We start from the raw sequence: 26,257 nt of genomic DNA on the forward strand, positions 1-26,257 counted from the left end.
ATGATTATACCACTTATGCTTCTTTGCTTCATTTTGCTTTCACTTTTAGGATCTTTATTTTTTAATGATTCAAACTTGTTTTAAAATTATATAAAACATTTACATGGTTTCAAAGTCATACCTAAAAATATATATATATTCACAGAACTCTAGCTATTCCTTCCATCCTTGTTCCCTATGATGGATTAGTTTTTGGTTAATCCCTAGGTTAAAAAAAATCAAACAGAAATGCACATATACTATATATATATTTAGTTAAATAACATACTTTATGAATTTTTCTATATCTTATTATTTTTATTTCATAATATGTATACTGGCCATCATGTCACAGAAGATATTGCTTATTTGCTTGTATACCTATAAAATATTTCATTGGGTAGATGAACGTTTTACTCAGTCACAACCCTATTGATGGGTTATTTCAGTCTTTTGTTATTATAAATGGGGCTGCTATGACTGCAGCCTTGTGCACATGTCATTTTGTATTTATGCCAATCTATGTTTGGGATATATTCCTAGAAATAAGATTTACTGGATCAAAGAGTAAATGAGGGGCTTCCCTGGTGGCGCAGTGGTTGAGAATCTGCCTGCTAATGCAGGGGACACGGGTTCGAGCCCTGGTCTGGGAGGATCCCACACGCCGCAGAGCAACTGGGCCCGTGAGCCACAACTACTGAGCCTGCGCGTCTGCAGCCCATGCTCCGCAACAAGAGAGGCCGCAACAGTGAGAGGCCCGCGCACCACGATGAAGAGTGGCCCCACTTGCCACAAGTAGAGAAAGCCCTCGCACAGAAACGAAGACCCAACACAGCAAAAATAAATTAATAAATAAACTCCTACCCCCAACATCTCCTAAAAAAAAAAAAAGAGTAAATGAATATGAATTCAGCTAGAAATTTCTAAATTCCCTAGTATAGGAGGTTGCATCATTTTGTATTCCAATAGACAATGTCTGAGAGTGCATATTCCTCCACAAGTTCACCAAATGGATATGTTGTCAATATGGGAAGAGAAGGGAATGAAGGACAATCTGATAGGGTAGAAATTCTCAGTTTATTCACTTTTTCCCTTTTATTTTCTATTTTAATAGTCTACTCTTATCTTTATTTCCTGTCTTGTTCTTAGTTTGGGTTTTATTTGCTCTTCTTTTTCTCTCTTAAGGTGGAATCTTAGGTCACTGATTTTACTTTCCTTCTTTTCTTATGTAAGTATTTAAACTTATAAATTTCTCTCTAAACCAACATTCATTCTCAGGCACTAACATTCTGATGTGCTATATTTTCATTATCATTCGGTTCAAAATGACTTCTAATTTCCCTTGTGATTTCTTCTCTGACCTACCAATTTTCCAGAAGTGTATTGTTTAATATTAAACATTTGAGGTGTTTTCCCCAGACATCATACTGTTATTGATTTCTAATTTAATTCCACTACGTTCCAAGAATATACTCTTGTATTATATCCATACTTTAAAATTTATTTAGGTGTTCCATATGTATTAATTAAATCAAGGTGATTGATAGCTTTTCGGATCTTTAATGTCTTTGCTAGCTTTTTATGTAGTTGTTCTACCAACTGCTGAAGGAAGGGTGTTAAAATTTCCAACTATGACTGTGAAATTTTCTAGACAAAATCTCTGTCATTCTGTAAAATTCTGCTTATGTATTTTCAAGCTATGTTATTAGGTACACATATATTTGTCACTGTTATGTCAGAACTGTCCCACTTTTTTTCTGATTATTAATACTTTCTTGAGGAGTACCTTAGCCACATCAACTCTCATATGGCTACTCTACACATGGTTTATCTTTTTCTGTTCATTACTTTCAACCTATCTGTGTCTTTGTATCTAAAGTCAATTTCTGGTGGACCGTATATGCTTGGATCTTACTTCTGTTTTATCCATTCTGACATTCTCTGTCTTTTAATTGGACTGTTTAAGTCATTAGTATTTATTGTACTTATTAATATGGTTCAATCTATCAATTCACTACTAGTTTTCTGTTTGTCACCTCTGTTTTTTGTTCTGTTCCTCTTTCTCTGCTTTCTTTTGCATTGCTTGAATGTTTTTTAGAATTGTATTTTAACTAATGAAAATTTAAACTTTCTAGTAGCCACATAAAAAAAGGAAAAACAAGACAGGTGAAATTTTAAAATACATTTTAAGCTAATATATCTAAAGGTTATAATTTCAACAAGTAAGCAATATTTTAAGTTGCGATTTTTACATTCTTTTACTCATACTAAATCTTTAAAATCTAGTTTGTATATTATATTTATAGCACATTTCAACTGGGACTAGCCACATTTCAAGGGCTCAACAGCCACATGTAGTTGGTGGCTACCATATTAGACAGACCAGCTCTACCTCATTCTGTAGTACAATGTATCTTTTCCTTCATTTTCAGAGTGACAGGGTTACCTTTAACAGTCTTTGTATCCAGAATTATTTGGTTGCACACTAAAACACTAAATTATGACTCAAACATTTATATGTGTTCACTTCACTTAGCATTTTAATGAAACTTATTTATAAATAAATCTAAAGATTTTAATTAATTTCAATTGATGCAGTTTTCTTTTTAAATCTTTTTCTTAAAAACTACAAAATCCTTAATAATTTAAAAATGTCTGTTAGCTGAATTTTAAAACTGAAGAGAAACATGAATTTTACTAATATATTTTCAAAATGATAGTAAGCTATCATGTGAGGAGTTATAAATGAAAGGATATGTAATATACAATCAAAAAATAAATTAATAAATATAATGGTTTCTGTAATTATGGATTTCATATGTGACATGATCAACCAAGTCTATTCTGTTAAAAAAATAAGTAATTCCCATATTATGTGAGAATATGGCAGGCTATCCTATAAACTTTTCCCACAATTACTTATTTTCTCTATAGGGAAAGGTTCCCAAACATGTGCTACATAGAAAAAAAAATATGTTCCCCAAAAGATACAGCAAACTGAACTGCATTCAAAATGAAAGAGAAATTATATATTTTCTTAGACTATAAGATATGAGGATATCTGTACATATTCTAGATTGTACGTGTTTCACAATAAATCCAGAGGTATGACTGAGTACACAAATGTTGGTTACCTAATGGCATTTATGGTTGTCAGAGGAGCTAAAGCTTTCTAGGAGCCAAGCAAAACATAATGAGTTAAATAAGCCAGTATTCACTATGTGATATAAAAACATGTCCATAGGGCTTCCCTGGTGGCGCAGTGGTTGAGAGTCCACCTGCCAATGCAGGGGACACGGGTTCGTGCCCCAGTCCGGGAAGATCTCACATGCTGCGGAGCGGCTAGGCCCGTGGGCCATGGCCGCTGAGCCTGCGCGTCCAGAGCCTGTGCTCCACAATGGGAGAGGCCGCAACAGTGAGAGGCCCGCGTACAGAAAAAAACAAACAAACAAAAATGTCCATAATTGCATTGTTACCACTGATACAATAAATGCAGTCATTTAATTTGGAGTCCTACAAGTGGCCTATGTACACTTTAGTATCACTTTCTATGACAGGCTAAAACAACGGAGTATAAATAATTAATCTGTAGATTCATCTGAAGGTAAGTTTAGAGCTGTGCTATTCTAGAGAATCAACATGAACTACAAATGTGATCCAACTATATAATTTTAAATTTTGTTAGACACATTTACAAAGTGAAGAAAAACAGGTGAATTCTACAAATATATTTTCAAATATATATATATGAAAATACCATTTAATGTGCAATCAACAAAAACAATTCATGCAATATTTTAGGCTTATTTATACTAAGTCCTCAATGTTTGTGTGTATTTTACACTTACATCAGATCTCAGTTCACACAAGCTACATTGTATAGTCACATGTGGCTAGGGCTACCTTACTGAACAGTGCAGGTTTAGACTATCTGGAAGATGGAGTATACTAAGCAATCTACCCTAATTTTTACTGCAGTTGTCTTTTGATAAAGACTGGGGAGCTTTGCTGCAACCTGGAGAGGAGATACTTTATGTGAGAGCATAGCTAAAATTTAAAAATCTATCAAGAAGAAGGTAGGGTTGAGCTCCTCTTTAACCACAGCATGTGTTTGAATGAATGACCATCAAGGAAGTAGATTAAGGGGCACAACCAAAATCTTCAATAGAAGATTTTGTCTGCTCAAACACAAACGTAAGTAAGCAATCTAATTCCCCAGGTGCTATGCCCCAAAATTTGGCTATTAAAATAATTATATAATTATGTTACATAATTGCCATACACACCAGCAATTCTACTCCAAGGCATCTCCTAAAGATACTCAACACAAAGATTTGTATCCACATGTCCAGAAAAGCATTATCCATAAATGTCAAAAAGCAGAATCAACTTAAATATGTGTCTATAACATGGTCAATGGATGAACAAAATAAAGGGGGGAAAAAAGCTAAAAAAAGAAGGCAGACGCAAAAGTCTATATATTGTGTGAGTCTGTTTATGTTAAATTCTAGGGAAGTCAAAACTATTTTGACAGAAGAGAGATCAGGAGTCAGGAGTGGGGACTTAAGGCAAAGGGACATGAGGGAACAGTTATGTTAAAATGTATACTTAAAATAGATAAATACTACCGCATTAAAATATTTCAATAATCCTACTAAAAAATTAATATACAGTAAGAAAAAATATTTAGGCCAGACTGTTTTCAAAAGTTAACCCAACATTTACTTTAGTCATCAAAGTAATGAAGCTTCAAGGTAAACCTTTTAGACAAAATTAGAAATTTTACTATTGATCTTTTGATTATAGATAGTGGCTGAATCATTATTTACTGATTCATTGTGTTTTACACTCAGTGAAAACTCTATAAGTGCCTATTATATGTAACTGCGATACAACAGAAGTCTTCAAATACATTGTGTCATTCTACTTTCACTATAATCCCATGAAGAAAATAAGATGAATATTATTTTAACATATGACAAAACTATTATCACAGAGGTATCCAAAGGTTCTTCACATACTAAGGGTTGTGACTAAAACTGAAAATAGAAACACTGATGAAGCATCTAGGATGCCTTCTATTATACTTCATACTGATACCATTCTTAGCAGGGAGATTTGTATGAACCCGCATTGTTAACTTTTTAATTAAAACTGCCGATCCAGAGCTTCCCTGGTGGCACAGTGGTTGAGAGTCCGCCTGCCGATGCAGGGGACACGGGTTCGTGCCCGGGTCTGGGAAGATCCCACATGCCGCGGAGCGGCTGGGCCCGTGAGCCATGGCTGCTGAGCCTGCGCGTCCGGAGCCTGTGCTCCGCAACGGGAGAGGCCACAACAGTGAGAGGCCCACGTACCACACACACACAAAAAAAACAACAAAAAACTGCCTATCCACTGAACTATTTTAGCTATTCAATACACAGGGTCTCTCCCCAGCTCCCAATCCCCATCCAAAAACTTTCTTGCCACTCCTTCTTTTGTCAAAACATAAAATCCTTTGTTGCATCATCTCCTATTGCTGAGACTGAAATGTAGCACCACCAATTACAAGTATCTCTGAAATAATGCCAATATAAAAAGAGAGCTCCAATTCTAGCAAAGGAAAATATGAACACAAAATACTTTACTTGGTTATTCTTTTTTTTTAAATTATTTAATTGTTTATTTTTATTTTTGGCTGCATTGGGTCTTCATTGTCGCACGCAGGCTTTCTCTAGTTGTGGCTAGCGGGGGCTACTCTTTTTTGTGATGAGCAGGCTTCTCATTGCTGTGGCTTCTCTTCTTGCAGAGCATGGGCTCTAGGCACACGGATTTAGTAGCTGCAGCACGTGGGCTCAGTAGTTGTGGCTCGTGGGTTCTAGAACGCAGGCTCAGCAGTTGTGGTGCACGGGCTTAGTTGCTCTGCAGCATGTGGGATCTTCCCAGACCAGGGCTCGAACCCCGTGTCCCTTGCATTGGCAGGAGGATTCTTAACCAATGCGCCACCAGGGGAGCCCTCCTTGGTTACTCTTGAACATTAATTCTGCCCTACAGCATTCTAAAACATAACTCCTGAAAACCTACCACAATGATCTCTGGAATAATACCAGCAAAAATCCAGCATATCCTCAACCTCTTCTCTGAATTTTGTATCCTTTGCCCTGTTCCTCTAAATGAAGTATGGCTCTTCTTCAAAAACACTGTTTTTTGCTGGTAACCTCTCAAATTATGACTGTTTTCCTTCCCAGATTCCTTGTACTACTGGGCTTAGAGTTGGACTAGGTCTCTCTCTATTCCCCACTGCACAGACCATACTCCCTCCTTGATCATCCATCCTACCTCAACCACGCCCCTCCCCTCTCCCTGGTTATATACTTTCTCTATATCCTCGATTTCAAACACTTCACTCCTGGAACACTACCTCCTACATTTCCAGCTCACTCTGACATATTCAAGCTGGACCAATCGATCAACCCCCAACCCAGGGCCTACAACTTTTCATTGTTGTTCTATTATACTACAATTGCACTATAAAATATGTAAAGCTAGAAAAGCAATTTGCAAAAATGCTAATGAAAATTATCCAATAGTGGTGCACTGATGTATGTTTCCTAAATTTTCCAAGAATGAACATAAATACCACTTTTAAAATAACACTGAAGGTTTTTTAAAAATAAAAAAGTTAATGGAAGAGGGAAGGCGGGGTGGGATGAATTGGGAGATTGGGGCTGACATATATACACTACTACGTATAAAACAGGTATGACCTAAATGGGAAGGAAATTTTAAAAAGAGTAGATATATGTATACGTATGACTGATTCACTTTGCTGTACAGCAAGAAACTAATACAACACTATAAAGCAACTATACTTCAATAAAAATTAATTTAAAAAAAGTTAATGGAAGAAAATTACCTTTAAGTAATTGTTCTTATCTTACCCTTCATCTAAGTTATCCTTCCTTTAAACCATTTCCTACTTTTACTGGCTAAATGCACATTGAGACAGCATAGCTAAGAATGGCTTAAATTACTATATAGTGGTATGAGTGGGAGGGATGTGAAAAGGATGTTATGAAAGTCTGCCAAAATGAAAAGATTTTTTAAAAAATCAGCCTAGTCAACATTTATCAGAACGGAGGCATTAAAACAAATGTCATATTGTCTTAAACAAAACCAAACCAGTGTGGAGTACCTACTATTTCCCAAAATCAGTGCTGACTGTTTCATGAATTCTCTCATTTCATCATTAGCACATCACTATAAGTTATATAAATACTGTTAAACTTATTCTAATTGAGGAAGCAGTGTTAGAGAATTAAGTAACTTGCCCAATGAAATATAAATACAAGTGATCAAAACAAGGATTTCTATGTAATCTGTCTCCCTTATGTAACAATACTGTGTATATAACACAAGAACATTTTGTAAAGTAACCATTAAAAATGCACTGATGGGGACTTCCCTGGTGGCGCAGTGGTTAAGAATCTGCCTGCCAATGCAGGGCACATGGGTTCAATCTCTGGTCTGGGAAGATTCCACATGCCGCAGCGCAACCAAGTCTGTGCACCACAACTACTGAAGCCCGCACACCTAGAGCCCATGCTCTGCAACAAGAGAAGCCACAGCACCGTGAAGCCCATGAACCGCAACCAAGAGTAGCCCCTGCTCACTGCAACTAGAGAAAGCCCCTGCACAGCAATGAAGACCCAACTCAGCCATAAATAAATATCATTCACTTATTTTTTAAAAAATGCATCGATGGGGCTTCCCTGGTGGCGCAGTGGTTGAGAGTCCGCCTGCTGATGCAGGGGACACGGGTTCGTGCCCCGGTCTGGGAAGATCCCACATGATGTGGAGCGGCTAGGCCCGTGGGCCATGACCACTGAGCCTGCGCGTCCAAAGCCTGTGCTCCGCAGCGGGAGAGGCCACAACAGTGAGAGGCCCGCGTACTGCAAAAAAAAAAAAAAAAAAAAAGCAGCGATGATGTAAATTTTATTAAGTCAAGATGTAGAGTATTTTCAAGTTTGGAAAATTGGTAGTAATGATGAATAAAATATTTTTATAATATTCAACATTATGTAAACATACTTCTTTATCTTGGAAAAATATATCCTTTTGTTATCAAATTTTCCTGTTTTTCCTTAGCTTCAAGATTTCAATAAATGAACTTATCTAAAAGTTAAATTGGGAAATTTCTTACAGAAAACAACTTTCTACATATTTACAGGATATTTCTAAATCCATTATATTAAATGTAAAAACATCAGAAGCAAGCTTCATTCTTAAAATAGAGAATGATGCTACATGATCATAGGGCCATAAATCGTAAATACATTTAGGTACACAGTGAAAACTCTGATAATTGATACTAAAACTTTTCATTTAATATGCTTTTTAACATAGATATATTAGTTATGAAAACAATTCATCAACAAATGGAATTTAAGTTATAAGTCAATCTTCTAAATTTAATGCACCTTTTAGAAAACAAAACAAATATGCTGCGCCTAACAAGCAGAGTTCACATCACTGAATACTCTGATGATTAAAATAAGAATTATTACAGGAGACTAAGGATTATTTTTTATTAGATGAAACTTTTAAATTCTAAAACACAGACTTATAGTGGCTGAGGAAGATTCCAAGTAAAAAAAGCTAAACCTCTGTAGTATAGTAGGGTTTAGAAATTCAATCTGTAGAACTCACTTCTACAGAAGTGAGAATAGAGTAAATGTATTAAATCTCTAAGGTTTATAGGTTGCTTACGATCTGCAAATTTCTGGAAGAAGAAATAATATTCGAAGTTACTAATGAGAAAATCTATCATGACATACTCTATATATTCACATATTTACATAATCCTATCTTTTTTTTTAAGTAGTAAATTCAAATAATTTACTTACTCAGGTAAAACTACCATCACAACAACAAAAACAGAAGACAATATAAAAGTACTATCCTCTGTGACTTCCCTGATGGTACAGTGGGTAGGACTTTGCGCTCCCAATGCAGGGGGCCGGGGTTCAATCCCAGGTCCGGGAACTAGATCCCACGTGCAGGATGCAACTAAGAAGTTTGTATGCCACAACTAAAAGAGCTTACATGCCACAACGAAGACCGGTGTGCCGCAGCTAAGACCCGGAGCAGGCAAAATAAATAAATACATACATAAATACTAGGAAAAAAAAGTACTATCCTCTAAAATTAGCTTCTTCCCCCCTCCCCAACAGAGAAAAGGCTATCGTCCTCCTAACAATAACATCTACAAATAGATGGACAGTCTCTCAAGAAACAAATGAAAATAAAACCAATTGATTTTAATATACTACTAAAAACTAGAATCCTTAATTAAAAACCTAGTAATGGATTACAACTAAAATAAACAATAAGAGCATCAAATCCTAACCACTAGACCACCAGGAAGCATCTAAAATAAACAATGAGAACAAAATAATTGGATAGATTTACAAAAAACACTTTTTACATTCTTTTTAAAATATATTTTCCTTCCCTCCTGTCTTTAAAAAAATAGTTTATTCCTTTGTATTGAGCAAATGAATAACATTATGACTGAATGTATAAAACTCATCTGAAAATAATGTTTTTAGGAATACCTTAATTACCTATTCCCATCAGGATGGAAAAAGTAGACATGATAACTCCAAGATTTCAGGGCTTAATTCCCCGTCATGTTGCTCCAAAGTATGAAATAGCTTCCAAGAGCCCCAGTTGTAAGCTGGGAAGAATCTCTGTACCTATAATCACACAGTGACCACACTATAAATTAGACTTCTGTAGTCATCTCATCACTCAATTTACATTTTAGCAGCTTAATGCGTATACTTTAGGGTTTTTCATTTGTTCTAGAATAAGATATTAAAACCTCAAAAAAGATAGCAAATATTCCCCTTACTTTAAAGCCCTCTATTAGCTTCTCGTGAGACAAGAATAAAGTCTAAACTTATGCTAGTTGACAAAAACCCTAAAGATCTAGTTTCTGCACTCTTCTCAACCTGCTACAACTACTAGTACCTTACTCTACAGATTGGTACTATGATTTTCTTCCTGTTCCTAAAACATACCAGGCCCATTCTGAACTCATGGTAGAAAAGAAGCAGAAGATAAAGTTTTATTGCTATGATTAAAAACAGGAATGGGGCTTCCCTGGTGGCGCAGTGGTTGGGAGTCTGCCTGCTGATGCAGGGGACGCGGGTTCGTGCCCCAGTCTGGGAAGATCCCACATGCCACAGAGCGGCTGGGCCTGTGAGCCATGGCCGCTGAGCCTGCGCGTCTGGAGCCTGTGCTCCACAATGGGAGAGGCCACAACAGTGAGAGGCCTGCGTACAGCAAAAAAAAAAATAATAATAAAATAAAATAAAATAAAATAAAAACAGGAATGAAATACAATGTCTGAAACCTAAAGAAATGTCAAGAGAAAGGGAGATGGACAGACTAATCTCTGGAGCCATGCTTTAACTCTTTAAGAAAACAAGTCAAATGTCAAAGAGCTGGAAATACAAGTGTCACGAGGAAACCCAACAGATTGGCCCAGGGTAATACAAGTTGTCCTACTACTTCCAAATGTACATTACCTATCCAAGCTGTACGAACTTTTTAAAAGTTCAGAAATATGCATCCAACGTACATTGTAGGTAAGTATAATGTAGCAAGACCAACAATGAATAAAGAGTACTGAGAATTATTATTTATAATCTAAGAAAGATACCGAAGAACTTTAATTTGGATGATGAATTTATGTAAGTGATTCCATGGAAGATACGGAATGATGTTCAATGTTCTGCATCATTACTTTTCAGGTCATATATTATAGCACAGAGAGTATATTCTTTGGCAGCAAGAACACTGAGACCTTGAATGGTAAAATTTCTTTGAACCTCAGTTTTCAAATTAGCAAAACAGAGGTAATAAGGAATACTTTAGATGGCTGTTTTAAGGACTAAACGTGATAATGTAAGAAAAGAATTCAACAAAGTAACTGACACATGTTGGCTTCTTCTTTTTGTCCTTGACCTTAAAGTATGATGTACTTCATAAAGACTAAAAAGAAAATGTTTGGCTAGAGATTTGTCACCATGATCACGATTGCACTGCACTGAAATATCAGAAAGAGAAAGGGTATGTAAAATGAAGTTATTGAGAAAAACAGTGAATTTAATTTTAAAAAGAACCATCAGAGAAATTGGTCAATCTCATTCAAAAACAAGAGAGTGAGAAGGGGGAGGGGAGGACACAGACACACTAATATTTTTAACCTTGGCTTTTTTATAATCCAGTGGTTAAACACATTAACTTTTAACGTTTATTTAATATTTTAACATAAAATTTAAAAATGATCTCTCCATATGAAAAGAAAGGAATTTGTTATTGGAACACAGCAACATGTCTATTTATCTTTCAAAAACAGGTAAAGAAGAAGGATTACTGAGCAGCAGAGATGCCAGATATCCAGAAATCCACAAACGTAAGCGTGATAACATGGCAATTTGGGAAGAAGAATAAACAGAAGTAATAATACTTATAAGTATATAACAGAAATTGGCCATATGGAGAATTTTTTCTTAACATTAAATTTTAAAGTGACACAGAGGCAGTACATACGGATAAAAAGAAATATCAACAATGAAATGGGTGAAAAGAAATAACCAACAAATTTAGGCAATCCAATGTGAAACTGTAAGTCATTGCTATTTACCAGTTGCAATGGATAAGGATCGGTACAACATAATTCTTGCTCCCAAGGAGATTTACAATCATATTTCAAAAGGATTGCAATAAATATCTAGATAGCAATCCTTATAAAAATAATACCATCATAAAGCTTTTTAAACTTAAGAAGTTTACATATGTATGTACATTTTCTCAATTAACTTTTAACATCTAAATTCTCTCAGTTCAACCCTATCAAGTAGATATTAGGTACATTTTACAAGTGAGAACTCCAAGACCCAGAAAGATGGGGCTTCCCTGGTGGCGCAGTGGTTGAGAGTCCACCTGCCGATGCAGGGGACACAGATTCATGCCCTGGTCCGGGAGGATCCCACATGCCACGGAGCGGCTGGGCCCGTGAGCCACGGCCACTGAGCCTGTGCGTCCAGAGCCTGTGCTCCGCAACGGGAGAGGCCACAACAGTGAGAGGCCCGCATACCACACAAAACAAAAAACAAAAAACTAAGACCCAGAAAGATTAAGTGAGTTATCCAACATTACACAGTCAGCATTTGGCAGAGCCAGAACTCAAACTTGAGTCTACTATTATAGTACCATACAGCTCCAAAAGTAAGTATTATTCAACAATGTGGATGAGAGACCAAAGAGCAAAAGTTAGTTTTTAATTATACAGATGTGGATAATTCTAACGAGAAACGGTAGAAGATATTCCCTATGAAAATACGAACTCTACTAGTAAAAGTAGTAACTTACCAATATTTTATTTCTCAGGGCCTGATACATTTTAGGAACTTAAATAATTTCAGTGGATTGAATTAATGAAGGTGATGAGTGAGTGAAACAGTATGTACATATAGTTTTCAGATGCCAGATTTTAGAAGGACATATATAAATAATGGAAGGAGGGAAATGTAACTAAGAGTGTTTATAAATTAATATCATAAACTTTATAATAATAATATAAGTTAGAATAAGCTAAATTTTATAAATAAAACAAAGGAAAACCAAACAGGTCCATTGGCTGCATAAAAGTAAGAGGATGAACTAGGAAGAAACAAGAATATTGCATGGAAAAGATGATGTAATGTTAACAGATGCAGAGAGAATAAAGAACTACTCACACCTTCTCTTTTGCATCCATCTTCTCCACCAAGGAGAATTGAGTAGAAAACTGGAAAAGGTAGAAGAAACATAGTTAAAAAGTAAATGAAGTTGAAATGAGTAAAGAAGACAGTAAGAGAATACCTAGCCACTTTTTAAATTAGTTTTTGTCTACAGAGCCTGTATTAGGCATGCACCCCTAATGTGTATAATCTGTAAAACATCGTAAGAAAGCAATTTCTAAAATGCACTGATACTGAAAAGAAAAAAATTTAAGAGAATTATGTATCAAAAAAGCATGTACCCTCTGAGTTTAAAACACTTTTGACAATCCATTAATGTCAATCTGTATCCAAAGTACAAAAACTATTGTTTGAAGATGGCTTGTATGCACTAAAAAAATAAAAAGGTTACTCCTGGAGCATATTTTTTTTTCGCTATAAGTGATCCTCAACTTTTTATCAGTAAACTTCTTCTTTTTAGGTAGGCTAGTATAACACTAGATGTTTATTAAAATATTGCATAGAAAGATTCTGAAAATATTTTTAGGAATAAAATTTAAAAATATAAGATCATTAATAAATAATACAGCACAACCAGGTACTCATAGCTGGATTAATCACCATAATTTATATTATTTACCAAGAACTAGAGTAAAATTGAATGTCTTCAAAAGTAATCCACAGTGCTCTATCCTCATACTTTAATCAAGACAGATGACTCAATAGGATTCAAATTTAAGAATAATAATTAACATGCTGTATGATAACATGAAGTTTCAAAACAATTTCAACAGATTGGAAAATGGGTAGAATCAACTAATATTAAAACAACAGCGGGCTTCCCTGGTGGCGCAGTGGTTGAGGGTCTGCCTGCCGATGCAGGGGACGCGGGTTCGTGCCCCGGTCCGGGAAGATCCCACATGCCGCGAAGCGTCTGGGCCCGTGAGCCATGGCCGCTGAGCCTGCGCGTCCGGAGCCTGTGCTCCGCAACGAGAGAGGCCACAACAGTGAGAGGCCCGCGTACCGCACAAAAAACAAAACAAAACAAAACAACAAAAAAAAAAAAACAGCAATAGAAGTGATAGCTGACTTCATGAAATAAAAGAGGCTTAGCTTAAGCTAAAGCCAGAATTTGGGAAAGCTGATAAACACTCCAATTTACAGCAGAGAAGCCCCCAAAGGGTCAAAAATTGGTTGAGGGTAAAGTAGGGCTAATAGGAAGAATTACATTAGTCTATTTAAGCAACAGTCAGACCCACAGATCTCTCCCTGGCTCTAGCTTAGCAACCGTCTCCTCTCCCACTTTGGCAGAAAAAGAGTTTTTAGAAAAAGGTTATCAGGGGGTCTCTGGATCAAGGACCATATTACTTTGTATCATTTATAAAATAATATGAGATTATTACTGAAATAGGACGATGAAGTTACAGTATACATAATGAAATATGTTGAAAACCAACCCCATCCCTCCCACTCCCACTCTTTTTTTACCTCAAAGTGTTTAACTTTTGAGAGCCAGGGAAAAGACTGGTTTACTTCTATGGGAAACCTGACCAGTTTAAGATAAAAGACACCCAAATACACAGACATTAGGGATTCCCCAAGGACGTGGCCTGATCTCCAAACAGGCAGGACTACGGTCAACAAACCCTGCCCACATGCTCAGAGTTCCCAAAGTGCTTTTTAATTGTTATGCTATTAAGTATGAGTAGTCAAAAAGAATCATCAAGTATTTCATGCGGGGAAAACATCGAATATAAAACCTAGAGACTAAATTACACAGAGAAAAAAGTGACTAGAAGAAAACAAGACTCTGAAGGGAGAAGAAAACAAAGAAGGAAAAAATCACACAAAAACTAATATTAATAGTCTCAATAATATAACAGAAACAATATAACATAATTAAAACACAGAGAGAAATAACAATTTTAAATGGTTATTTAAAAATAACCACTCGGAGAACAAAAAAGTTTAAGGAAAATAAATTAAGAGAGCAGAAATGAAAAACACAACAAAAAGTTTAGACTATAAAGTTGAAAATTTTTCCTACTCATAGAACAAAAAGAACATAGGCAAAGAAAAGATATGGTAGAAAGAGGACCAGTATGGTCCCATATCCCAACACAAAAGTTCCATAAAAGAAAAAAATAATTCAGAAAAGAGGGAATTAAGGAAACAATTCAAGAAAATTTCTCAGAACTGAAACTCCCAAATTCCCATATTGAAAAGCAACTCTTGAAGAGCTACGCACACAGATGAAAAGGCATGTACATCTAGAAATGTTACTGTGAAATTCCCAAGCACAAACAAAAGAGAAGATTCTACACACTTCTTTCTTGTAAAAGAATAAAAAAGCAGAATGGGGCTTCCCTGGTGGCGCAGTGGTTGAGGGTCCGCCTGCCGATGCAGGGGACACGGGTTCGTGCCCTGGTCCGGGAAGATCCCACATGCCGCGGAGCGGCTGGGCCCGTGAGCCATGGCCGCTGAGCCTGCGCGCCCGGAGCCTGTGCTCCGCAACGGGAGAGGCCACAACAGTGAGAGGCCCACACACCACAAATAAAAAAAAAAAAGCAGAATGATATGACTTGTCAAAAGCAACATCAGAATCTGGAAGATATTATATCAATGCTTTCAGAACTCTCTAATCCAGAATTTTATATCCAGTCAGATGTGAGTCAAGTTTGAGGGTGGAATACAAATACTTTGAGATGAACAAGCCATTAAAAAATGTCCAAACAGGCAGTCTTTTTAAAGAAATTACTGTAGGATATATTCCACCAATACAAGAGAATAAACCAAGACATGGAATTCAGGAACATAATCTGATAAAAAAAAAAAAAAGAGAGGCAAAGGAAGTACAGTGCCTAACATAAAGTAAGCTTTATATAAGCCTGTTTCGTAACTGTTTTCCCTGCCTCTGAAACAGAGCAAGACCCTGTAGGGCCCTCCTGGGTACAAATCCTTTCCTTGTCCCAGTTTCCTGTCAGTAGGAAGTAGGCTTCATTCAGCCTCCTTGACCTTCCGTGAGTTCCAAAGGGCAGATTCAAACAATTGCTAATCAGGGAAGAGAGGCAATGCAGAAACAAAGGAGGAGCAGTAAAGAAACTAGTGCAGCAATAAAGCAGAGTCCTGATTCCTCCTCAAGGAATATACATAATGATACCTTTGAGCTCTTCTGCAGGAACTAAGGCCCCCACCCAGGTAGAGGATGGTAACTTCAGACTGAGCACAAGATTCCTGGAACACCACCCTGTTACCTCACCACCAACTAATCAGAAAAAAGTCTGCACACAGTGGAAGACAACTAAGACTCTGATCCCCACCTCCCTGCACGTCCCCACCCCAACCCGTGATTCTTCCTTTAAAAACTTTCATTGTTGAGCTGAATCTTCAGAGTTGGTTTTTGGACGTGAGTTTGCCATCTCCCCAGGCTGTGAGCCTCCTGAATAAAGCAACCTTTCCTTTCCAACCAATGCTTTTCGCTCAAGTACTGGCTTGCGAGCAGCTGAACCTGAGGTCAGTAACACCTCCCATCACATTTTTTCTCCAGCTTACCTAATACCACCAGACTAATTTTCTTAGAACAGTTCCTTTCATCATCTCACTTTAATAACGTAAAATATGCATGACTACCTTGTGAATCAAGATGAAGCTCCTACATCTCACATTCATAGGTCTCTATTACGTATTCCAAGGGTCAGCAAATACAGCCCATAAGCCAATCACCTGTTTTATTTATTTATTTGTTTGTTTGTTTTATATTTTTGGCTGCATTGGGTCTTCGTTGCTGCACAAGGGCTTTCTCTAGTTGCAGTGAGCAGGGGCTACTCTTCGTTGTGGTGTGCAAGCTTCTCACTGTGGTGGTTTCTCTTATTGTGGAGCACGGGCTTTAGGCGTGCAGGCTTCAGCAGTTGTGGCACGCAGGCTCAGTCATTGTGGCGCACTGGCTTGGTTGCTCTGCGGCATGTGGGATCTTCCCAAACCAGGGCTCGAACACGTTTTCCCCTGTATTATCAGGCAGATTCCTAACCACTGCACCACCAGGGACGTCCCCAATCACCTGTTTTTGTTCGTAAGTTTTTATTGAAACACAGCCACCCTCATTAATGTATGCATTGTCCACGGATGCTTTCTCACTTTGATATCAGAGTTGACTGGCTGTGACATAGTCCATAAGGTCCACAAAGCATAAAATGTTTACTATTTGGTCCTTTAAAGGAAATGTTTGCTGATCCCTGACCTAGTTCAATCTCTTATCTGTATCAATCCCATATACATATTTAACATGTCTAAAATGGAACTCACCTTTTATTCAGATACTTGCTCCTCTCAACTTCATTATTTTATTAATATTTAATAAATATTTATTGAGGCCAAACACTGCTCTAGTAAGTTGGTAAAACAGCAGGGGAAAAATAGAAAGCCCCAACTCTTACAGAGCATATTTTCTTTTGGAGGGCAATAAACCAAAAATAAAAAGTATACACATAAGTATATGTCAGTTGGTGATAAGTGCTATGAAGAAAAACAGAGGTATCTAGGATGATAGAATGACAGAGGATTGGGGTGCTATTTTAGATATCACAGCCTTTCTAATGAGGCAACATTTGAATAGAGTCTTGAATTAGAAAGTGAACCACAGGAATGCTTTGAACCACAGGAATGCTTTAGGGGAAAAGCAATCCAGCAGCAGAGGGAACTCAACCCCAAGAGTGAATGCCTCTTTAAATTTGTACCCTAAGTACCTCACTTGTCTCACTCTAGTCCCAAATCCTGCTGTCAATGACTCATATACATCCATAAAGACCTCCTACTAATCAAAAAGAAAAAGACAATCCAGTTGCATAAAACTTTATCAGGGACTTCAAAAAAAGAGGATATATATCCAAAGAGCCAATAAGCATATGAAAAGGTACTCAACAAATTACTCACCAATGAAATTAAAATTAAAATTACAGTTAGATACTATTACACACCCATGAGAATAGCCAAAGCTTCCAAGTGAATACAACTTTATACAAAAGCCAAAAAACCTGGGAACAACCCAAATACCTGTATTTGGAGAAGAGCTCAATAGTGATGTATTCACGCAATGAAATATTTCATGGCAATAAAAAGAATAATTTCTGGTAGATGCAATAACATTAATGAATGAATTAGTTTCCCAGGGCTGCATTAATATATCACCAAAACACTATCTATTGGGATAGAAATCGGATAAGCGGAATAGAGAAGCAGTATAAACTGGGAGTGAAACCAAGCAGGACCCTGTGGGGCTCCGAGGCATGGAAGCCTTTCTGTGGCCCCCATTTCTTGTTTGTAGGGAATAGGCTTCAGCCTCCATGACCTTCCCTGAGTTCCAAAGGGCAGGTTCAAACAGTTGCTAAAGATGCAAAAACAAGGGAGAAGCAGTCAAGAAACAATAGTGCAGCCTTGGGGCAGGGTCCTGGTTCCACCTCAAGGGATACACATAACAGTATCTTTGAGCTCTTCTGTAAAACTAAAACGTCCAACAAATGGAAGATGTTAACTACTTTTGATAATCGTGAGAATGACAGAAGCTCACCAGGAGACCACCTGAGGCCAGATTAAAGGAATGAATGCAGGCCCTGCACATACCCTGATCCTTATCAGCCACCCCACCCCTTGAACCATTGCTATAAAACTCATCACCAAATCCCCCAGGTTGGGACACAAAGTTTTGAGGGCAATAGTCCACTGTGTCCCCCTTTGCCTGGCAAAGGCTGAGTTTCAGCATCAGGAAGGGGTACTAAGGTAAGTGTAATGTCTTGGAGACATTCTATTCTGTATTTTGATCTTGGTGGTAGTCATATGAATAGATAAAAATGTATTTTTTTAAAGATCAAAGAATGAAACTGAGTCTTCCAAAACCTGAGTTTCCCTGCCGAGATTATGATTAACCTCTCTATCCAAAACTTTATCCCCTTTCTTCTCCTGCCCCTGCTCCCCTCAGGATTGAGGAGTATCAAAGAAAAAGGGGAAATGAAACCAAGCAGGACCCTTCAGGGTACCCCCCCAGGTACAAAAGCCCCTCCATGATCCCTGTTTCTGGTTTGTAAAAAAAAAAAAAAAAGGTCTTAGTCTTCTAGGCGTTCCCCGAGTTCCAAAGAGCAGTCTCGAGCAGTTACTAATTAGGAAAGAGACAAATGAAGAAACAAAGGAAAAGCTGTCAAGCAAGAAAAATGATGATAGCTGAAACAACAGTTCAGAGGTAAAAGAGAATCTTAGTTCCTCCTCAAGGGATATACAAAACAATTTGACCCAGACTGGTTAGAACCAGAAGGTTGATGGTTAAGATTCCCAAAACAACACCCTGCTATCTCACCATAAACCAATCGGAAGAAAGTCCACAGGCTGCAACCCTCATTCTAAATGTTGCCTTAAAAGACCCTTCCCTGAAAGCCATTGGGGAGTTCAGGTCTTTTGAGCATGAGCTGCTTGTTTCTGCTTGCTTGCTGCCCTGGAATAAACACTGAACTTTCCTTTACCATGACCCAGTGTCAGTGGATTGGCTTGCTGAACAGCAGGTGAGCAGACCCAAGCTGGGTTCAGTAAGAAGAACAGAATATATTCTGTACAACATGGCTTAAGTAAAAGAAATAAGGATAAGACCACAACACAGAGCAGAAACATCAAAATAATCACAAAATAGTTGCTAAATAATTATTGAAAGACTGACTAGTTCAGAGCTATCTTAAGACTTAAACCATTTTAATCAGACAGACTAAAAGACATATCATTTCCAAATACTTACTCTCATCTTTCAATACATGTGTTTATGTATTTATCTTAAAGAGATAATGCGAAAATAGGTCAAAGACAAGCACTCTTCAATATTCTGATGTCACAGAATTATCTGGACTGTAACAGGTCTGGTGCTAAATACCGAAATAGATTATTTTATTTGTGTTTTGCCATCTTAAATATACAATTTAGCGATGAAGTAAACTTACCTCTGTTTAATAACATCTTAAAAATATGACATATTCTAGCTTAATATGTATAGATTTTTAAGAATGGTTTTCCTGAGGAGAGAGTAACAGAATAGACACAACCTCATATTGCAGGAAATTTTTATGTAAACAGTGGCAACTATTGGGAAGGAGCAAATACTTAGACTAATTTAGTAAAATAGTTGGTTAAACTCCTTTCTGGTGGGAAAAAGGCCCTTCACAGCTGCCTTAGGTTGAACTATATTTTTGGTTGTTTTGCTAGGAGACAAAGAAAGAAATCAGGAGGTAAGATAATGGCAGAGGCTCTGTATATGTGCTGTGTGTGTGTATGTGTCTGTGTGTACGCATATGAGGCAGAGAGATAATCTAAATAAAGAAATCTAAATAAAGCAATTCTTTTAACTTTTGCAAGCATTTAACTTTTGTCCCTCAAGTCAGATTAAAAGGTGAATTAGAAGACAGTCACAAATATCTGTGATGAAAATTAGAGAATTTCAAAATTACAAAACCGATAAATCCCAGATCAATGAAGAAAAATAAAAGATTGACTGATTCTATCCAAATCTGAGAGAGAACCTGAGTAAAGAGTGATCAATAAATACTGAAAGACTGAAAAGTTCACACTTTTACAAAGATATTTAGACTTCTTAAAATGTACGCTGAATACTATATGTTCTAAAATTATTAGTAATTAAGAAAACCTTATCTACTGAACTTTCTTATTGAAGAGTTCTTTGTTTTAATTTTAAGAAGCACACGAGGGCTTCCCTGGTGGTGCAGTGGTTAAGAATCCGCCTGCCAATGCAGGGGACACGGGTTCGAGCCCTGGTCTGCGAAGATCCCACATGCTGCGGAGCAACTAAGCCCGTGCACCACAACTACTGAGCCTGCACTCTAGAGCCCGCATGCCACAACTACTGAAGCCCGTGCACCTAGAGCCCGTGCTCCGCAACAAGAGAAGCCACTTTAAATGAGAGGCCTGTGCACCACAACAAAGAGGAGCCCCCACTCGATGCAACTAAGAAGAAAGCCTGTGCACGGCAACAAAGACCCAATGCAGCCATAATTAATTAATTAACTAATTAATTAATTTTTTGAAAAAGCACATGACTGTGTGTTGTATTTTCTGATTTAGAATTTTCAGTTTAAAGATCTCAAGGCTAACCAGATCACCTAAGGTTAGGTGCTCAAACCTTCCTCACAGCTTCTGCATGGCTCTTATAATATGACCACCCTCCCCAAAAGATGAGTGTGATTCTAGTATTTAGAGATACAAGAAGGATACAAATGAAAAGAAAAAACACTTTATCAAATATACAAAAAAAAAATTATTCCGACATTGAAAGAAAAAAAGCCAGCTGTGTTGGATGAATTGAAAAACAACAGCTTAGTTTTCCCCAAAAGGCTTTAGGAGTAAATTTGATTAGATGCATTTTCCCCTGCTGCTGCCCACACTGCAACCTAATCCCCTCTTTTTAAGACACAACTCCATTTCAATGGTTTTGAAAATGAGTAAATGTAGCAGTATGGATATGAATAAGAACATGGTTACTTACCATATCTCACTTAAAAACGTAATTTTTCTACATATAAAGTGACTTCACCAAAACTTTAGTACCAGTATGTATAATATCACAGGCATAATGAAGATAAGCTTCATTAGAATTTTACTTATAAGTTTTAGTGTCCTATCCATATACATATTTTTTAAAGCTACCAGCTTACTAATAACTTTCCCCACCTAATAAAATTTCATGTGACTTTTATCAGAAAGCACCAATATGAAAAGTTACTGTAATTTGATAACATTACTGGAGAAATAATTATCTATTTTGTTTTCTTTAAAGCTTTTATATACAAACATAAAAAATTGGCTTTCACTTGCAGTTCAATTGGTATTGGCCATTAAGTTTGGTTCATGTGGATTCAGAAAAACTATAGCACAGATGTTTTGTTTTTTAAAGTTTTGGTTTAGCATAGTTATTCTTAGAATACCTGATGACTTTTTAAAAAGCCTTTTTATTTTTTTAAGGTGAAATGTAAGTGTATACCAACTCATCACAAATTGTAATCCTTTATTTTAAAGAACTAGTTCAGTATATAATCTTAAGGCATACACAATTGTTACAAAACCAAAAAATAGAACTACATGTAAGATTATATTTCTTCAACTTTCCTTAAAATAAAATCTTTTTTCCAAATCTGACACAACAAAAACCAACTATAATGCCCTATGGAACAGCAGCACCTGCAAGGAAAAGATCCACTCTGGCAACTGCTGGTACTATCAATTCAACACTTGATTCCCAAACATTATAGTATTCCTTTTCCCCCTTCCTACACACTCAAAGGATGTAACTGAAGAAAACAGAGCTTAGAGTGTTCATGCCAAACCCCCACACTACACAGCTGGATCTCTTACACACTCTAAAAAAGGCTGTCCTTCAGACAACAGGCTTAACACACATTTATGCAGCATCCTGCTCCTAGTTAGGAGTTCCAGATATGATAAATATTCAGTGACACATTTAATCTCTATTTAAAAAATCTATATTTTTTGAAAGATACTAACAATCAAATAAGAACACTAAAATAAGAGAAATGTGCAATGTTTAAACTGCACAAGGAATAATATGACCAAGGCAAAAGAAACATGCTTTAATCCTTAATGACAATTAATTTCATAGGCAAATTTTTAAATAAAAAAAGTAAAATCTTATTCACTCAACAGATAGGATTTTCTTGTTTTGTTTTTTTCCTGAAATAAACGAACACATTTTTAAATTACCTGAACTGTAATCCATGATTGGAGAAAAATAACATACCTCATTCTGTCAATATTTTCCAATGTGTTCTTAATATTTTAGAAAGCTTTTGATATTATGAAAAAAAGTTTAAAATTTCCTTGGCCTGTTACTAAACCACTAAAGGCCTGTCAAGTAACAGGGGGAAAACTGTCTACTTGGCTGATCATGCTGTGCTGGCAATTTCTCAAACATCTGTTAAAGGTCAGATTTCCAAAGCATGAAACCAATCAATAGAACTACACAATTCTCCTAGCCCTATAAGAAGCTAAACACAGAACACTATTTTATATAAGTAATGAAACATAACCTTAGCTTTGTAATAATAACTTGTAGCAAAGTCTATCCCTTTCTTATCACAGATTTCATACATTTAAAATTATTGTAAAATTCTATTTGCATTTTATTCTAAAATGTTTATTATATTCATGAAATATGTATATAAAACTCTACATTCGGGGCTTCCCTGTGGCACAGTGGTTGAGAGTCCGCCTGCTGATGCAGGGGACACGGGTTCGTGCCCCGGTCTGGGATGATCCCACATGCCACGGAGCGGCTGGGCCCGTGAGCCATGGCCGCTGGGCCTGCGCGTCCGGGGCCTGTGGCCCGCAATGGGAGCAGCCACAACAGTGAGAGGTCCGCGTACCGCAAAAAAAAAAAAAAAAAACTCTACATTCAATTTGGTAAAAAATACATAATTGATTTTTTAATTTCACACTCCACAGAGATGCTATATGTCCAAATGAAATTTTAGGGATAATTGTAACATAACAATAAATATTTATAGCTATTATTTTTTATAAATATGAAAATTGTAATAGGTCACTTAATTGAGTGATTCATTTTGCAACAAATTCACATTAGTAGATGACTGAGTTTATAAAAAGATATAATGTTGAAACTAAATTTGTCACAGAAACATTCAGATTTTTCTATGATCATAGAGACTGATGTCACCTACTCTGAAAAACTTTTGACCCAAGTCATCTTAAACACATTCTATATGCTACAACTTTGGGAACTTGATCATTTAAACGAGTAATGAAACACAACAGATCACCAAAGAATAAGAGTTAAATGTCATAAGAAGCATTCTCAATGCACATATATAGATGAGGTACTCCTTTACTGGGTCTTCAGTTTTTGTTTTTGTTTTTGTTTTGCGGTACGGGGGCCTCTCACTGTTGTGGCCTCTCCCGTTGCGGAGCAAAGGCTCCGGACGCGCAGGCTCAGCGGCCATGGCTCACAAGCCCAGCCGCTCCGCGGCATGTGGGATCTTCCCGGACCAGGGCACGAACCCGTGTCCCCTGCATCGGCAGGCGGACTCTCAACCACTGCGCCACCAGGGAAGCCCGGGTCTTCAGTTTTTTAAGAGCAGAAATATTAAAGCCAAATTTAAAAGTTACTTTTCCTTTCAAAGTACCACACTAGTGTTAATTACTCAAACTGCTGCCAAAATTTTGATAAACATACTAAATCTACAAATGATGATAAATATAAAGAACGTGCCTTTTTATATAAGCCTGCCCAATAATGAATGGACAGTTTTAAATCTCAGATTGAAACACTTTGTCAAAAGGCTCTCAGAAAATTAGTGACCGATGTTTAAATGATCAAGTGACTATTGGAAGCTTTTTAAAAAAAACTTAATGTCAACATTTTTATATGGTATAGGATCTTCTCTCATATAAAAATATGCTAAAGCTACTAGAAAATAGATGGATCATAAAACTTTACCTGTGATTACACCATATACTAAGGAACTTCCATCGTATTATAGACGTAAATTACTTCCTTCCAAACAATGAAAAATAGAGAACTTACTTCTACCCAGACTATCACTAAAAAAAGTTGGGCCTTAAACAATCCAATACTTCAGTTAGTCAACTGAAATAAGCCAGGTTATTGTCAAATAAGAACCACATCACTTTCCTGTGTAATACAGACAATTTTTTATTTTTCAATGAACTCAACTATTATGATTGTTATTTTGCTCTAATAACCTTCATTGCTTTATACAGATTTACAATTTAACTCCAAAGAAAGCCTAAGATTGAGACTACATTAAATATTTTACAAGAATATCATCACAGAAAGGTAACAAGTTTCCAGGTAATGCTGATGCTACTGGTTTGCCGACCACACAAAATTACCATACTAAAGGATACCTGTAACATGCATCCTGACAAAATATCTAATCTATACTGCACACTGTTTTCCAATTAATCTCCCATTAACAACACTTAAAAAGCTCTAAACGTTGTTCACAAATCTCTCCATGATCTTCCACTGCCAAGAGCATAACATACAAATTTATTAAGATCTGTACTGAAGGTTTTACAAGAAAGAAAATCATTTGTCTTTTACTCTCATTTTTCTTTGATGGCTCAAGGGAACGTCTGTCTACATAATATGTTTTAAAGCCTTGCTAAAGCCACTCAATATTTTCTATGTACTAATGTATCAGACACTACCAGGAGCTGTGTTACAAACAATACAAGCTACCTCTACCTGAAGGACACATATGCAAACAAATAATCAAAATATCAACACCATGTAGGAGTTTCTGCTTCCTATATAATTCATACCACCATCATTACCATTGCTGTGACAATTAAAAATTTAGATAAAATATATTTCAAGTTTAGGTTTTTAAAAGCCAAGGGTCACAAGATAAAAAGGAAAAATTAAGCCAAGAACTTGAAGAGGTGAAAAACACAGAGATAAATAAAGCACTGTCAGTTACTTTTGTCCTAAGGTTGAAAAGCCAAGCAATATACTTACTTGATGCCCTCCCCCGGCTGTATCTAATGAAGTCCAAATCTAGGGCCCATGAAAAGTAAGGACCATGGTTACCCCTTAAGTGAGTTAGAACTCTAAAAGGCTGTATCCCAGAAGAGTAACCCGGAATGAAATCACCTCTTTCACGGTAGGAAGCCCAGCTTTGAGTAATCAAGATGGCTCAGAAAATCTCAAATCACACTTAGAATAAGATAGTTAATGGTGTTGGTACATAGAAAAGTCTGGCACTGTCTTAAAGAGTTAAACATATAACTACCATACGACCCAGACATTCTAATGCTAGGGAGTTTTTTCCAAGAAAAATGAAAGCATATTTCCATAGCAACTTTAAATGAACTAATGATCCACATAACAATATGGATGTATCTCAAAATAATTATGCTAAGAAAAGAAGCCAGACAAAACAGAACATATACTATATGATTATATTTGAGCAAAATTCTGGAAAATGCAAACTTGTCTATAGTGACAAAAAGCAGTGAGTAGTTTCCTGAGATTGCAGAGTGGGAGTGGAGATTTACAAAGAGATTCCAGAGAAATTTTGGGGATTATGAGGTGTTTTTTTTTCTTTTTTTTTAATTGAAGTATAGTTAACATAACAATATTATATTAGTTTCGGGTGTACAGCACAGTGATTCAGTATTTTTACAGATTACACTCCCATTAAAAGTTATTACAAGATAATGGCTATAATTCCGTGTTGTACTATACCCGTTACTTTTAATTCCATAACCTTATCTTGTCCCTCTCCCTATCTCTCTCCTCACTGTTAATCAATAGTTTGTTTTCTAAATCTGTGAGTCTATTTCTGTTGTGCTATATACATTCCTTTTATTTTTTAGATTTCACATATAAATGATATACAGTATTAATCTTTGTCTGACTTATTTCACTAAGCATAATATTCTCTAGGTCCATCCACATTGCT

At 36.6% G+C, this 26,257-nt stretch overlaps 1 protein-coding gene across 9 annotated transcripts in view; it reads right to left on the reverse strand.

Annotated features, from left to right (window-relative positions):
- The window catches only part of JMJD1C (jumonji domain containing 1C), a 328,631-nt gene that overhangs the window by 201,158 nt on the left and 101,216 nt on the right, over window positions 1–26,257 (reverse strand). For 2 of the 9 annotated variants that reach the window (XM_081234569.1, XM_081234567.1), the window contains exon 1: window positions 12,773–12,791. The exons of 6 other annotated variants lie outside the window; for them this stretch is intronic. In XM_081234569.1, coding sequence (XP_081090695.1) covers window positions 12,773–12,790 — 18 coding nt within the window. In that variant the 5' untranslated portion in view covers window position 12,791. Of the gene's footprint in view, window positions 1–12,772; window positions 12,821–26,257 lie in introns of those variants that run through there. One more of the 9 variants, XM_081234572.1, reaches the window with a different exon arrangement.

The sequence above is a fragment of the Mesoplodon bidens genome (assembly GCF_964165515.1).
Source record: "Mesoplodon bidens genome assembly, chromosome: 1".
In the NCBI taxonomy this organism is placed as follows: domain Eukaryota; kingdom Metazoa; phylum Chordata; class Mammalia; order Artiodactyla; family Ziphiidae; genus Mesoplodon; species Mesoplodon bidens.